Source organism: Acomys minous (assembly GCF_964271855.1).
Source record: "Acomys minous genome assembly, chromosome: 8".
In the NCBI taxonomy this organism is placed as follows: Eukaryota; Metazoa; Chordata; class Mammalia; order Rodentia; family Muridae; genus Acomys; species Acomys minous.
In genome coordinates this window covers 62,857,090-62,873,368 of record NC_140489.1, presented here as the reverse complement: position 1 = coordinate 62,873,368, position 16,279 = coordinate 62,857,090, and the positions used below count along the sequence as shown (strand labels likewise).

Below are 16,279 nucleotides of genomic sequence, written 5' to 3'. Positions count from 1 at the left end.
CAGTGCTCAGCATTTTTTCATATCATATCACACCATACCATAGTTGTCCTTTGTTTTCTCTGGACTATATCTTTTTGGTAGGGATGTTATATTCGATGCACTGTAGAGTACTCCAGACGAGTATATCCATTTGGCACACAATGCTTGCTTATAATAAGTAAGCATTTGATTGTGAACAGATTATAGTGATGGCTTACTGTTTTTTAAAATTACTTTTTGCTTATCATTTATACAAACTAGCTGAAAATAAACCTAAAATTATTTGAGGAAATGTACCACAAAAGAATACGTGAGAGAAGACAAAATGAAGGTGTCAAGACTAGTGTAGAAGGTAGAAAAAAAGAAATAAAACAAGAACACAAGTTTGAGAGGGAGTAAGTAAGAAGCTGGAGGCCTTTTCAGAACTTACATAGTGGAATACACCTCACTGGTAACATTTAATCCTTAAGGAAATTCTTTGATGCTCTTATGCCTATAATACAGAGATTAAAATTAAGAATTAGATCAGAGAGAAATAAACTGATTTTGATTCTTTGATATGATAAATACAAGTAAGAAGCAAATGAAAGAAATAATGACCCTCCCTAGCATGTCTCCTGAAGATTATTAAAGGCAAACTGCAGCCATACTTGCCTCTGGCCCTCTTTGACTGGGTCTGGTTTCTGGGTAAGTGTGTGAGTTATATTTATTAAAGTCATTTCTCTAATTCTCTCCTCTGTCTTGGATATAGTGATGCATATCTAAATCTATAAGTGCACATTCTTACTTCCACCAGGATAAATCCTACCTCTTTCCTCCCTCAAGCTCCATTCTTACTCCATTCCCCTTGCAGATGATTGAACCCAGGGCCTCATGTATGCTACACAAACTCTTCATGCTAGCTCAGCCTTAAGTCCCTTCTCATGAAGGCTGCTTTAGTCATCCTCTTTTCTGATGTAGCTAAACTTTCTTGAATCTAGTAAAACATCCTCTTTTGTGAACCATCAGCAAGACAAGCATACAAGCTTAGAGCATGCAGTGTATGTGTGTGTGTGTGTGTATGTGTGTATGTGCAATATAAAAATCTTCACAGTGGCATTGTTGAAGTAACCATACACAATGTAAAAACTTCAACAGTGGCATCATTTAAATGACATATATAGTACTATACAACATGGAAAACTTTTTAAAAGCAATTTTTGTATTTCTTTTTTTATCTATACATCTTTATTATTACACATAAATAAAATAATCTACACACAGCAAGAAGAATCATGAAACAATCAGTAATTATATAAATTTTAAATTCATAGTGTTTTGGCTGTTTATATTTGGAAAACTTGAAGTAAACATCTTTCCTATCTCGGTGAGTCTAAAATTCTGAATATAAATCAATATCATATCTCATCTTTATCAATTTAAAATATCTATCTAGACCTAAAAACATCTTAACCCCTAAACAACTAAGCTTAATTGTGAAACTAAACTATCAGGTCTTCAACCCCATCAGAGACTTGAGAGGGAATACAATTAATTATCTGAGTATACATGGAGTGCAGGTTAGCAGTTTCTCAAATGAGAAGATGACAGAGACAGTTTTCTGCCTGAACAGTCACCCAAAACTCTCTTTAACATTGGAGCATCATCTTCAGCCTTCTGGCCCAATATATCTGACAGACATATTTGCGAGGCAGGGACTACTGAGGACTTGCGTACCCTGTATTGGCAGAGTTTGGCTGTCAACTCTGCCTGCATCCAAGCTTGCCCATTTTAAGGCAGAATTCAATCTTTGGTAGATATGAGGACATTTTGCCCAGTGGCTTGTTTGCCACATTTGAAGTCATCTCCATAAGGAGGTTCTTTGATGCTCATCATCTTCTTTGACACAAGCTGAGTGTTGCCAGGAGGTAACCTGTCTTGTTGTCAAAGAATCTTTAGAATAATAAAAACATCTTTAAATGGCATATTCTGTAGGTCTCTGAGGTTTTGAAGACCTTATATAACTATTTTACCTTATCTTTCTATAGAATCATATCTCTCTGTTAAACCTAGGATGTATATTTTTGTGATAAAAATAGACTAGTGTTTGATATGACCATGATTTGATCAACTAACAATTAGCTTGTATTACTTAGTTATCCTAAACAGCCTGTAATAACATTTTCAAGGTATTGGAAGTAAACCTTGTATTATAATTGAGTTGTATGGGTACAATACCTCATATTAGAGTAAAAAAAATATATATATAATGTATGTGAAGAATAAACTTAAATTTGAATTCTATACGAATGTGTCAGAATTAAACTTACTTTGCGTCAATATGAAAAATTCTATACCAGTGAATTAAAAATAATCTTGTTAGTAACAATTAAGGCTTTAAGTTGAGGAGTAGGCCCCTACAAAGGTATTATTCTCCCTCAATCAGCTGGAAAAACCTTAAGAGAATGACGCCCCATTTCCCCTAAGCAGGCTTGGGTAGGTTTTTGTTTGCTCTCTTGGGCTACAGATGCTTATTTTCATTGGGAGTTGGCTATAAGTTATTATTGGTCTTATTTAGAGAGTAAACGAGGTTGGACTTAGGGATGTCTCTCTTTTCCTTTACCTTTCTTTGGTAGGTGTGGAGATAGGGGTTGAAAAGAAGGAAGGGGCGTATGAAAATATATAGGGATGATAGAATAAGGAAAACTTAATCTTCAAGTTCCAACATTTCTGTTTTCTGCTAAAATGGGATGTCTTATTAAAATTTCTAAATCTTGCCAGGTGTGGTGGCGCACGCCTTTAATCCTAGCACCTGGGAGGCAGAGGCAGGTGGATTGCTGTGAGTTCGAATCTAGCCTAGTCTACAAAGTGAGTCCTGGATGGATGAGGATACATAGAAAAACCCTGTCTCGAAGATCCAAACAAAGCAAAAGAAACAAATAAAAGGTGTAAGTCTCAGTTTTTAAATTAATAAAAAGAGGAGGATTGGCGATGTCGCTGTTTGGTAGTGTGCTTGCGTAGTGTGAATAGGTCCATTCCCAACATAAAGCCACCCTCCAAATATTAAAAAACAAACAGACAAAACAAAGCAAAACAAAACAACCTAATAATTCTCCTTGCCTACTCTAGAAGAATAAAATGAAATGTTATATATGAAAAGGCTTTGAGACTATCTGGTCAAATGCTGCAAAAAAAAAAAATATTTGTAGTTGGTGATAATCAGAATTAAAACAAATAGGCGTGCCTAAACTGAAGAAACACCAATCAGCCTCATCTCTAGGCGGGGAAAGCCTTGGGTTGCCACGTGACGTCATTACTCTGCGCCTGCCGGGAAGTGCTTCCACCCCGACCCGGGGAAGAGCTGCACGCTATGGGGACCTGGCGGCGTTTGCAGCTCCTTGGCGGGGCGTCACTCTTGGGTGGTGGCGGGGCCGCTGTCCCTCTCCTGGGGTGCCGAGCTTTGGGCTGTGGGCGCCAGGTGTGTGCCGAGCGCGGGTGGGGATGGTGCGGCCGGACCGCAGGCGCCTGCGCGCTCCCGCCAGCGAGTGCCCCAGGTCCTGAGTATCCAAGTGTGGTGTGCACACTTCTCTCTTGGCTTGGGGTTAGTTTTTGAAGGAAAAGTTAAAGAGAAGGAAAATATGCGCAGTGCTTAACTTGGTAAAAACATCCTCACTTGCCCTGGAAGACAAATTTCAGCTTAAACAATTTATCTTCTCAGTTGAGATTTGCAGTCGATAAGTAGCACTTAAAGGCTAAATTAGTGTCGACGAACAGAATAACAAAAGAAAGCCCTGTTAAACCCAGACTGTGGATTGTTTTCACCTGTACAGCATAGTAATCCAGTAATGAGGATGATTGATTTAAATCACTTTTTTTTTTTTTAAGTTATTAGGCGCAGAGAACGAGGCCTTGAAACAAAGAAGAACACAAATTATGTCCCGAGGACTCCCTAAGCAGAAGCCCATAAAAGGTGTTAGAGAAGTGATTGTTGTGGCCTCCGGAAAGGGTGGAGTTGGAAAGTCCACCACAGCAGGTATTGTAAGGCCTTATTCCCTCCTGAGGAAGAACTTGTGCTAGCTGTCAACCGTACAGTGATCAGTTTTCAGGCTTAGTATTTGTGATGTTTCTGACATGCGGTTCCTTAGTGTTAGGATTTGATAACGGGTGGAAGCTGAACTAAACTCCTTATCAGATTGTCTACTCAATAGAGCAAAAGGTAGTTAGGTTGTCTACGATATTCTCCTCACTTAAATTGGGATTTGGAGATAAGCCTTTTCAGAGGACGATATACAAACGACACTAACCACTTAGCTCCGTGTCTTTACCATAGACACGCTCGGTTACTTTTAGAACACCTAGTAATTGTACACTAAATGATTTCTGTTCTTTCCCAGTCTATCAGTGTACACATGGATGTATATTTGCGATGAGAATATGTGTTATTGTGTTTATTTTCTATTTAATCACATCATTTGCACCATTTATAAACTCACCAAAAGTTAATAATCTTTGAAAAATGCTTGAGAAAGTTTAACATTGTTTTAGTGTGTGTGTGTATGATGGAAATATGTTATCTAGTATCTAAAAATGTTATCTAGTATCTAAAACTGTTATCTGGTATTTTGGTGTGTGGGTGTTTATATGTGTGCATGTTCCTATGTTCAGGTGCATGTGTATGGTGGGCAGAGGGTAACATTGGGTGTCCTTAGTGTTTTCCTTCTGAGTAGCTGACCAGCCATCAAAGTGTTAGGATCTGCCTGTCCCTTTCCCGACCCTTCCCAGTGCTGTGGTCACACTCAGCTCCTTATGCTTGTGTGACAAGTATTTTACCTGTTTGGAGCTGTCTCTCCACTGAGTCATCTAGTCTTCATTTCCTCTGTATCAGTATACTAGTGATGGAGAACCTTTTTTGGTGATTGCAGTTTGTCACTAAGATGGTATTTTAGCACCAAATATTATGGGTTCTAAAATAGAATTAACACTCAAGACTAACAGTTATTTCCAAAGGAAATCTTTTATTTCTAAAGAGGTTATAAGGAATAATAATGCGAGGAACTTCTTGCAGCCCTACCCAATAAAAGCCCTTTATTGACTTCTTCAGTCTTATTGAGCTATATTGGCAAGTAAATATTATTTATTGGAAGGTCCCAGCGACACACAGCTCCGTGCTGTCAACCTCAGCAGCCTGAGGAGTTCCCTTAAAATAAATAAATAAATAAATAAATAAATAAATAAATAAAAGTCAGATGATTAACCTATTATGTACCTGGGATTCAAAATCATCTTGTAATATATAAGTGGATTTATAAGTACCACGCCCTAGATTAAATACTTTATATACAGTATTCTTTCAATCCTGACAGCAGCTATAAAAGTAGGAGATACTGTTATATTATAGAGGAGGAGTCAGGATTAAACAGTGATAGAAGGTGGCAGAGCTGGGTTCGCCAGATCTGCTTTGCAGTTCATGCTTGCAACTACTTCTGCAAGGAAATGGGACTCACATTACGGAAAACGGACAATATGAGAGCCTTCTTATTTATTGGTCTTGAGAACAGTACTTTCTTCTCTCTGTTCTCGGCTGTAGCCTGGCTGCAGAGCTGGCTGCTTACGTTTTTGGGATAGTACTTTCTTCTCTTTGTGTCTGGAATCACTGACATAGGCAGTGTGGCTACCCTAGCTTACTGTTCATCTTCTTCACCTCCTTCTGTGCATTGTCCCAGCTTGTGTATACCCAGGTATCTATAACAGTGTTTATCTTAAAAAGAAAATGGGTTATATCTATTAGTTATCAAATAGTTAATTAAAAAAAAATGAAAGTTGAAAGTAAACTATATATTTCTTTAGCATTACTTTAAGAAAAGAAATATTTGGCCGGTGTGGTGGCGCACACCTTTAATCCCAGCACTTGGGAGGCAGAGGCAGGCAGATTGCTCTGAGTTTGAGGCCAGCCTGGTCTACAAAGTGAGTACAGGACAGCCAAGGCTACACAGAGAAACCTTGTCTTCAAACCAAACCAAACCAAACCAAACCAAACCAAACCAAAAAAAAAAAAGAAATAACTGTAACAGACAATAAATGTTCTATCTAAAATGTTCAGTGTGGTGAAGGCATCTGTTGGTAGTTGCAAAATTCTTTTTTGTTCCTTTGCCTTTGGTGTTCTCTCCTCATCCTTGTTCTTTACAAGTGAGGGAGATGTTGAAAGGTAAGGTAATTTTCACAGAAGGAGAGCTACTAAACTGAATTCTTTCTGTTTCTTTCAGTGAACCTTGCTCTTGCACTGGCAGCGAATGATTCGGTAGGTACTCATCTATGGAATGTCTTTAAGGCAGTGATGAAGTGTTGTTGCCTGAAGCTGTATAGTCTAGTTTCAGTCAGTTGCACATTTTTAAGGGACTAAAAAGTCTGCCATTAGTACTGCTCCATTTAGTAGCAGTGGTGTTGCAATTAAATGTCGACTGTGTAGCCCACGGTGGGCTCTCATGTCCTTGCACAGAGGCCATTTTTTAAAATAACAGTTCATTGCTGCAGCCTGAATCTGTGGTAGTAGATCTGGATCCAACTCTATTTTTTGAGGCTAGGGCTATAGAATGAATCCCAGGCTTGCCTGGAACTCAACTTTGCAGCCCAAGCCAGCTCAGAATCCTTCTGCTTCAGCTCCCAAGGCCCTCAGATCACAGACATGTGCTCCTGTGCCTGCTTAGTTCAGCAGGAATACGTTTTAACTTATTTAACTCCATAAGAAAGGTTAAAAGATATTCTAAAAGTAGTGTTAGTCATTTGGAGCAGAACTTGAATAGATATGTGAATAATGTAAGATTGAAGGGCTGTTCATGCTCTCTCATACCACACGGTTAACCGTAGGATGGTTTTGTATGTATATATTCAGTTTTTCATCTCTTCAGATAAATGCAGACTCACACGCGCATGCATATTAAGTGACAGCCTTCATCCTTTTTTTTTTTAAAGGTTTGTAGTTTATTTCTATGTTTCTTTACATGAGTTTATGTCACACGTGAGTTCGTGTGTGCAGAAGCCTGAGGAGGCCAGATCTCTGGAATTGGAGTTGCATGCAGTTGTGAGCTGCCATGTTGGCTCTGGGAACATAATTTAGGTCCTGTGCAAAAACAGCAGCTCTCCTGACTGCTGAGTCTTCTCTCCAGCGCTGTGCCTCAGTCTTTTGGCTGCTGCTTTTCTGATTGATTACTTTTCTTTTGAGTGAATCTTTAGATTGTTTCCCTCCTTTCATACTTACTCCAATTAAAGGACAATAGGATTTACTTTTTTTTTTTTTTTTTTTTTTGAAGACAGGGTTTCTCTGTGTAGCTTTGGCTGTCCTGGACTGGCTTTGTAGATCAGGCTGGCCTCGAACTCACAGAAATACACCTGCCTGTGCCTCCCAAGTGCTAGGATTAAAGACGTGTGTCACTCCCACCTGGCAGGATTTACTTTTTCACGTGAGGTGGAGTCTAGGATGTCATTCATTCGAGGCTGGTGCTCTACCACTGCTCTCCCTAGCCTACTACATTGGCATTGTTCTTTATTAAAGATGTTCAAATAGCAGTTTTTATCATATTTTTTTCCCTCCACCAACTCCTCTCAGATTCTCCCCATCTCCCTAACTACTCAACTTCATGTTCTCTCTGAAAAAACAAAAACAGGAAGAAAACAAAACAAAACAAAACCAAAGAAACAATGACACTCTACTGAGGAAAACTGATGTTTTTGTTTACAGTGGCAGGTAGCTTCTTGGTTAGGGGTGGGACTTCATGTCCTCTTCCCTTTCTCAGTGCTGGTATTGTGCCTGTTTTTAACTTGTGCAGGGTCTTTTTGAGTATTAGCCCTGTTGTGTCTGGAATGCTATTTTTTTGGAGTTATTCATGGAATGGATCTGGCTCTTAGAGTCTTTCTGCCTCCTCTTCTGTGTAGATTCCTGACTCTTAAGGGGAGGGGATTGGTGAAGACATCTCATTTATGGCTGAGTACTCCAAAGTCTCCCACTCTGCACCTTAGCCAATGCGGGTCTCTGTGCTGCTTCCCATCAACTGCAGGAAGAAGCTTCTCTGATGAGGGCTGAGGGATGCATTGACTTGTGGGTATAGCAGTACACCGTTAGGAGTTACTACATTGCTGTGTTCCTTTAGCAGAAGAATAGTATTAGGTTTCTCCTAGGTCTATGACCTGTATAGTTGTAGGTTGTTGGCCACTTGAGCAGGATCACGTATGGGTTCCATATCATGGAGTAGTCCTAATACAATCAAAAAGTCCTTGGTAGCTGTTGTAACATTTATGCCTCTAATGCACCAGTATATCTTCAGGCAGGAGTAGGTCTCAGGTTTATAACTCAGTGAAATTGATGATTGCTTTTCTTCTCTGGTAGTATGCAAAGTATTTCCCAGTACCATGAACTCCAGTCAGGAGGAGTGACGTTTCTGTTTGGCACCAGTTCTCTTTCTTTCATGTTCAGTGGCATAAGTAAGTGCTGTCTTTGGCCTTAGCATCAAGCAATGGAGAGTAACTAGTAGCCTTGGCAATAGCCTGTGGTGTTTGAAGGTGTGTGTCTGCATGTCTGTGTGTCTGTGGGACCTCTTTGGCCAACTACTCAGCAAGATGTTACCCGTTCCTGGATCTGTAGGTGGCGTAAAATGTTTAGTTTGGATATTGCCTCCCACATTATATGGTAACTCATTTAAATTCCATATATATACATATGTATATATGTATATATACACACACACACATACATACATATGTATGTATCTGTTCTAGGAAGCTTCTGGAATAGTAGGTTTCCATATGATTTTTCAAATATTTAGGTTAGCTACTCCTTTTCCATTTTTTTTCAATCAGAGTACATTGAATTTCTTTCTGGGACTGGGAGATTGAACCTAGGGCCTCATGCTCTCTAGGCCTCATGCTCTACCACTGAGCCACCTCCTCAGCCCACCACAGCGACATCCATTTTTTCTTTTAAATTTTAAATTGTATTTACTATTATTGTGCATGTGTGTGCGAACACCATGCATGCCATGGGTGTGGAGGTCAAAGGACTTTTGGGAGTTGGGTTTCTTCCTCCTTGGTTTAGAGACAGGGTCTCTCTCTCTCTCTCTCTCTCTCTCTCTCTCTCTCTCTCTCTCTCTCTCTCTCTCTCTCTCTCTCTCTCTCTCCCCCTCCCTCCCTCCCTCCCCCTCCTCCCTCCCCCTTTGTGCTGTGCTGCTACATGCTTCAGGCTAGCTGATTTGCATCCCTGGGGCATTTTCTTGTTTGCCTCCCACCTTACAGTGGGAATCCTGTGGTTATAGATAGACCCACCATTTTGGTGTTTCATGAGGGTTCTGGCATCATTCAGGCTGTGAGGCTCATGTGGCAAGTGCTTTTACTGGCTGCGTCAATTTGCTGGCCTACAGTACAGTTGTACATAGTGTTCTTACATAGTAAGTAAGCTTCTATCTATCTACCTATCTATCTGTCTATTCTCCAGAAATATGCTTTGTCTTTTATTTTAGCTATAGTTTATAGGAATAAATATATTCTCATTTATGATAGGTGTTATTTGTGTCTTACATATTAAAAATAAAACTAAAAATGAACATTGAACATATTATATAACCCTGTGAGTTATTAGTGAATAACACATATGTATTTCATAATTTAATTTCTCTTTGATACATATATATGTATAAAATATATTTTCATATGGTTTCTTATTTCCAATTTACTAGTTTAAAAATGTTCTAACATATTTCATATTTACATATGAAATACATATAAATAAATGTGTGAATATATAAGGTATACATTTATATATGGAATACTGGTAAGAATGATTAATGTGTTTAGTTGCGGCTGTACTTTTCACTTATTTTCTGCCATGCAGTTTTAGTTCCCTATGGACAGCGTATATAGAAAAAATGACATGTTATGTAAGTGTATTCCTGAGATAGGGATCCAGAATTTGCTAGAATGCAGAGCTAAGCATGTTCATGTCTTAAGATTTTGGCTCTTGTTTCTGAAAATGTGAGGATAGTACACATTCAGGATATTTGTTTGTCTAAATTTCATTCACTATAGAACCAAGTATCCCTAACTGGATTTGTAGAGAAATAATTGCCAGTGTTTAAAAAATTTTTTTTATTGTTTTGGTTTTTCGAGACAGGGTTTCTCTGTATAGCCTTGGCTGTCCTGGACTGGCTTTGTAAACCAGGTTGGCCTTGAACTCACAGCAATCTGCCTGCCTCTGCCTCCCGAATGCTGGGATTAAAGGCGTGTGCCACCATGCCTGGCTGCTGGTGTTTTTTTAAAAGTTGTGCTCCTGTACAGAGGACATTCTACCATCAAGTCAAAAAACAAAAACAAGAACAAAACCCAAAATCCCATTTCCTTACCTTTCTTTTCCTTGTGAGGGCCATACTCTCTGGCAGCTCATCTGTCTCGTCTTTTTTCTTGAATTCCTTTTTTGTTTTTTCTTCTGTTGTTTGGTGGGCAGATTCATAGCTAAAAGCATCTCCATCTTACTTTAAGAATCCCCGCCTCTAATGACCAAAGAGAGTTGGTGGCATAATTAAGGCAATGGTCCTGACGTAAGAGGGATATTTTAGATTTTCAGCTTAATCACAGAGAAGGCGGGCCAAGAGACAGACACCCGTATGAGGAGGATGCTGTTCTGCCCACACCACAGCTGTCAGCCGGTGATGCCCATTGGACTCCTGTGATACTTTCTCAGTAAAGAAGTAGCAGAGTAGTTTGGATAGGAAGTTAGCTCTCCTAGTACATAAATTTCTGAATATATTTCTATATTTGATAATTTAAATGAAGATGTAGAAGTCAAGGCTCAAAGTCACTTTTTGAACTCTGAAAACAATATTCCATTTTCTTCTGAAATGCTAATGAGAATGCCAGCTGCTTTTCTGATCCAGATTACTCTGTAATAGCGTGTTGTTTTCCCCTCAAAGCTTTTAAGGTGTTCTTTATGGCTTTTAAAGTTTAGAATTGTCACAAATATGTGTCAGGTTGTTGGCCTTAAAAGCTGTTGCATGCTTGGAAATTGGCCTTGAGTGTTTTCAGTTTAGCGGGAGCTTCTCTTGAGTGATGTGCTTGCTCTGACTGTGGAAACCTGGCAGGGAGGTTCTGACCCTCATGCACTTCCTCTTCTCCTGCTTGGTGGCTGTGTTTCCACTGTGTTTCCCAAGAGTCCTTAGGCTTCTTTGCACACTCCTCTATTCGGTTACAGTGATTTAGCCCTTCTGGATTTTTTAAGTTTGGAGATCACTTTTTCCAATTTTTCTAGACTGTTTCTGCCTTTTAATTTAATGTTTCTTTTAAGGGGTGGTTGTGGCCATAGCATTTTCTTGACTCTGAGTCTGATACTTAGAGTTAATTAAGACAAATGTGGCTAGTTTCTTTTTCTTCTCTTTTTGGTCTCCGTTTATTTAGAATAGTAGGATAGTTGCTTTCATAACGCCCTCTGACCAGCAGAATCAGCACATATACAGTTCAGCCCTACCTCAGACCTTACAAAATCAGGAATCCTGGCTGCAGGAGAGCACTGTCCCATCTGTTTTAACCACCTGCTTGCTTCAGGGCTGAAGTCTGAAATCATGGAGCTGGAGATGTGCAGTTTTCTTAAAGACATCTAATCTGCTAATAGCCCCATTTCTGTTTTAGTTTTAAAGAAAGGACAGTTTAGTTTAGTTTTCTTTTCTTTTTTTGGTTTGTTTATTAATTTTTTAGTTTTCTGAGGTAAGATCTCTCTATGTAGTCTTGGGTGTCCTGGTCTTGCTTTGTAAACCAGGCTGGTGTTGAACTCACAGAGGGATAGCTTAGTTTTAAATGACTTTTCCCCTTATCATTTCAGTGGAGTTTGGAAGAAAAGGAAAATCATCAGTATGTTTAGGTAGATGTATTGCGGAAATAGCCAGTGAGGTAGCTAGCTAGCTAATTTATTTATTTATTTATTTATTTATTTATTTATTTATTTATTTATTTGAGAGGATCTTGCTATGTAGCACAGGCTGACCTGGAACTTGTTTTGTAGCCCAGGCTGGCCTTTGAACTCACAATCCTTCTGCCTCAGCTTTCCAAGTGCTATATTACAGGTGTGTACTACCTGTTACACTAGTGATATGTTTAAACAATTTGTGTGTGTGTGTATGTGTGTGTGTGTGTGTGTGTGTGTGTGTGTATTGCTCAGATGTGTTCATATGTCAAACAGTGGAAATCAAGCTCTGGCCCTTTCTCTCTTACTTTACCTTATACATTGCTGACCATGAATATTGAAGATCATTTCTTGATTTTTCTTCTATTGTTTTAAATTATTTTTATTATGGGTTTTATTCTTTTAAAATATGATTTTTAAAAAGTCTTTAAAGCACTGTTTATTTATTATTTTTATGTATATGGGTGTTTTGTCCACATTTATATCTTTGTATCACATAGGTATAGTTAATATCCATGGATACCATAGACAGTGTTAGATCCCCTGGCACTAGAGATACAGACAGTTGTGAACTGCCATGTGAATGCTTAGAATCGATCCTGGATCCTCTGCAACAGCAGCTAGATGCTCTTACCTGCTGAGCTATCTTCCCAGCCCTACATTATAGTCTTAATGCATACTGGGAAAGAGCACTGATCTGAGAGAAGGAAACACAAGAGCTATCAGAAGCTGCTGACAAGCTGTGTGAGTTTCCTAAGACAATTCATTTGATTTCAGCAGATGTATGGAGTACCTGTAACAGTCTCTGCCAGACTCCCTGGGAACATAAAAAAATAAATGCACTGAAGCCTACCAAGATTATATTTATAAAAGTATATTGTAATACTATATCTATACAGTATAAATATATTTATATATGTACACACACAGATCTATCTATCTATCGATCTATCTATCTATCTATCTATCTATCGATCTATCGATCTATCTATCGATCTATCTATCTATGTGTATCTGTATCTATATAGCCACCTTAACTCTATCTATTTATTTGTCTTTGTGGGTAGGAATTGAACCCAGGGTCTATTGTGTGCAACCAGTGCTCTACCACTGAGCTATGTTTTCAGCTCTAGATATATTTTTTGATGGTGTACAGTTGAAATTATTTTTATAACAGTTTCTTTTGTGAATGAGAAAGTGTTAATCAAAACTATTAGTAAGATTTTATTTTATGAAAAATACTCTATTTTGTTTTGTAATAGTAGAAACATTGTGTAATCTTAAAGCTTTATTAAAAAAAAAAAACCCAGCAGGATAAAAGGAAGACAAATGCCTTAAAATGATGAACTAGATCCAAGGGCAAACACGGCAGTGAATACCAGGGAACAGTGTTTATTTCAGACAGAAGCACTTTCCCCCTGCAGAGTGTTTTCATGAGTGGAGCTGTGTTTGCTTCTCATGGAAAGAGGTCCTGAAGACCATGCTATGCTGATCAGCTTTACAGTCTTCATTGACTGTACTTCGTCCTGGCTGCATTTTCTCAGCCAGCTCATATCCTTGTCTCAGTTTTGTCTAGTAGGTATCTGTTTCTACTGTTCCCATTGTAATGACAGCTGCTTTTGGCCCATTCATTCATCCTTCAATTCCTGAGTGCCTACTCCATCTCAGACACTGTGTTTGGATGCTGTAGAAATGGACAAGACCCAGCCTTTGCCTTTGGGGAGTCATAGACTAGCACTCCATGGTGTGACCCACTTCCTACCTGTGTTCCAATTCCTCCAGTATACCCTGCCAGATCATCATAGCTGGTAATGCTCAGATTTATACTCCAAACCCTTTGCTGCTGTTCAAGCATTCTATCCTTTGTAACCTTCTACATTTCCACAGAATGGTCTATGCAATTTTCTACCTATATTCCTATACTGGTTATATTCTGGGTGTGGGTAGATGGGGAATCAAGTGTTTATAAAAGTCCAGTTACTGTCCTAATGTGCATCTGTGGGCGGCTTATAGTGTGCACACAGATAATTTATCAGTTAGCCTTTCTCTGAGGGAAGCTCTGTAAAGCGTTCTATGACTCCCCTCCAAGTAAGGGAGGGAAATTCAATGTGTTATGAAATTCTATGACACTGATTATTATTATTATTATTATTATTATTATTATTATTATTATTATTGTGTTCATGTGGTCATTCTATTATTTTTTTATAATAATTAACACTTACTGAACACTTACTTGTACCATTCTTGGTCTAAGGCTCTCCTTCCCTCATTGGTGTCCAGTCATGGTCTCTAGGCCCTAAGTCTCTTTATAAACCACATTTTCTAAAGTGAATTATGTGCCAGCTCCTTTCTTGGGCTGGCTGCTGCTGCTTTAGTCTCTTCATTGTTATTTTTAACAGCTACTATTACAATCTCCATTGTAGACAAAGTAAAAGTGCATAGAAATTAAGTGACCTGTTCAGAGTCACCAAGGAAGAAAAGAACAGAACTACAATTGGATGACACCTAGATCGATCACTTTTATCCTAGTGCTTCTATTATGCTTTGATTCTTAGCACTAAGAACTGGATTGTAGGGCTTGGAGAGATGGCCTGGTACTGCTGTTGTAGAGGACTTGAATTTGTGTGGCTCACAATCATTTGTAATTCTAACCCCAGAGGACCCTGAAGCCTCTGGCCTCTAATGGCACCTGTACTCACAGGTACACATCATATACATAATTAAAAATAAATCTTGAAAAAGAACACCTGTTATAGCCAATGTAACAACAGTGAAACTCATGTGGCCTGTGCCTGTAGTGTCAGCCATTAGAAGTGCTGAGGCAAGATGTTTATCGTAGCCAGGCATTTGAGGCCAGCCTGGGCAACATACTGAGATGCTATTTCAACCAACCAACCAGCCAGCCAGCCAACCAACTAGCCAGCCATCCAGGCAGCCAGCCAAACAGCTAGCCAACCAAGCAGTCAGCCAGCCAGCCAACCAAATGAACATCCACTCTCCCCTATCCCAAGTTGGTTGTCTCTAGTCTTGGCTACCTCTAGCCACATCTAGTATCATGCTCCTGGCTTAGGTGACACAAAGTACATCATTGTGTGCTTGAATTGAGTGTGTAGTTAGATTTTGTAGTGTGAACATACACAGCTTTTTTCAGAAGTGATGTGGGATGAGAACATCAGTGATAACTTAATGGCTGTGATGGTTAGTGTTAATTTCCACGTTGGCAGGATCCGGACTCACCGGACAAGGCTCTGGGTACAACCAGGAGGGGTTGTTTAGCCCCTGGACATGCCAGGCTGGGTTTGAACTTGCTGTCTAGCCAAGGATGACCATGAACTTCTGTTTTGGCTGCGTCTCTCTCCTAAGTGCTGACTCTTGATTGGTGAATAATGGCCATGGCAAGAGTTCACTAAAGAGTGTGCTTCTCCAGCACAAAATGTCCACAGAGGCAAGTGCTGAGGAAGTTCCCTATAGCATGGTCACCATAAATTGTGCTTTTTTTTTTTTTTAGCTTTTATTGAATGTCTATGATTTACATGTCATGCACCAAAATCCCTCTCCTCCCTCCAGTAAAATAAAACAAACAGACAAACAAAAAAAATCTTGTCACAGAAGCTGTAGTGTATTGCGCAGTATAGCCTTTTGTCCACATATGTTCACTCTCAGATGTTCATTACTATGAGTCGTGGGTCTAGTTGGAGTCCTACACTATCGTTACTGTATCCTCACTGGGATGCTGTTGGACATCCCATTGTTGCTGTGTGTCGAGGAGATTCTTCGTCTTTGAATCTGCAGGTCTGGCCCCTTCATGTGTTCCAGCAGGTCACACACGGGGTAGATGCTGGGGTGAGGTTCACCCAGAGCCCCCGTGCCATCAAAGCAGGGCCAGCTCTCCCACTCCAGTGTCATCATGGCAGGGCCTATAAATTGTGCTTTTATTTACAGCAAACAAACAAACAAACAAACCAAAACCAAAAAGACCCCCAAACACCCCCAAAACAAAAAACAAACAAACAAACAAACAAAAAAACCCCGCCAAAATGAGGTAATACATATAAAATACTTAGCACAATGTCTATCATATAATAAGTTGCAAACAGATTTTTAGTATTAACAGATTGACACTTTCTGTAAACAATATTTTAAAGTAAAAGTGAATGTATATTTTACTTGACTATTTTAGCAAAACTCTTAATTTTAAGTTCTTACATTCTATTTTTAGAATGACTCACTAAATCCAATTTTTAATTGGATTTAAAAATGAAAAAGAAAGCAGTATTATCTTCAAAGAGTTTGTGTTTTTTGGTTATTTTTTCCATTGATGTTTATCTCAAAATATTTGTCTTTTCCTGTGATCACATAATGCTTTACACGCATTCTCTCCAC

The 16,279-nt window shown here is 39.1% G+C and overlaps 1 protein-coding gene across 6 annotated transcripts in view; it reads left to right on the top strand.

The window, feature by feature from the left end:
- The first annotated feature begins 3,289 nt into the window (after positions 1-3,289).
- NUBPL (NUBP iron-sulfur cluster assembly factor, mitochondrial) overlaps positions 3,290-16,279 on the top strand; it is a 184,633-nt gene continuing 171,643 nt past the window's right edge. For 5 of the 6 annotated variants that reach the window (XR_014780930.1, XM_084791821.1, XM_084791824.1 and 2 more), the window contains exons 1-3: positions 3,290-3,436; positions 3,844-3,991; positions 6,222-6,256. Coding sequence is in view for 5 of the 6 variants with exons in the window: in XM_084791821.1 (XP_084647947.1) it covers positions 3,329-3,436; positions 3,844-3,991; positions 6,222-6,256 (291 nt within the window). In the remaining variant the exon portion in view is untranslated. The remainder of the gene's footprint in view (positions 3,437-3,843; positions 3,992-6,221; positions 6,257-16,279) is intronic. The other variant, XM_084791823.1, reaches the window with a different exon arrangement.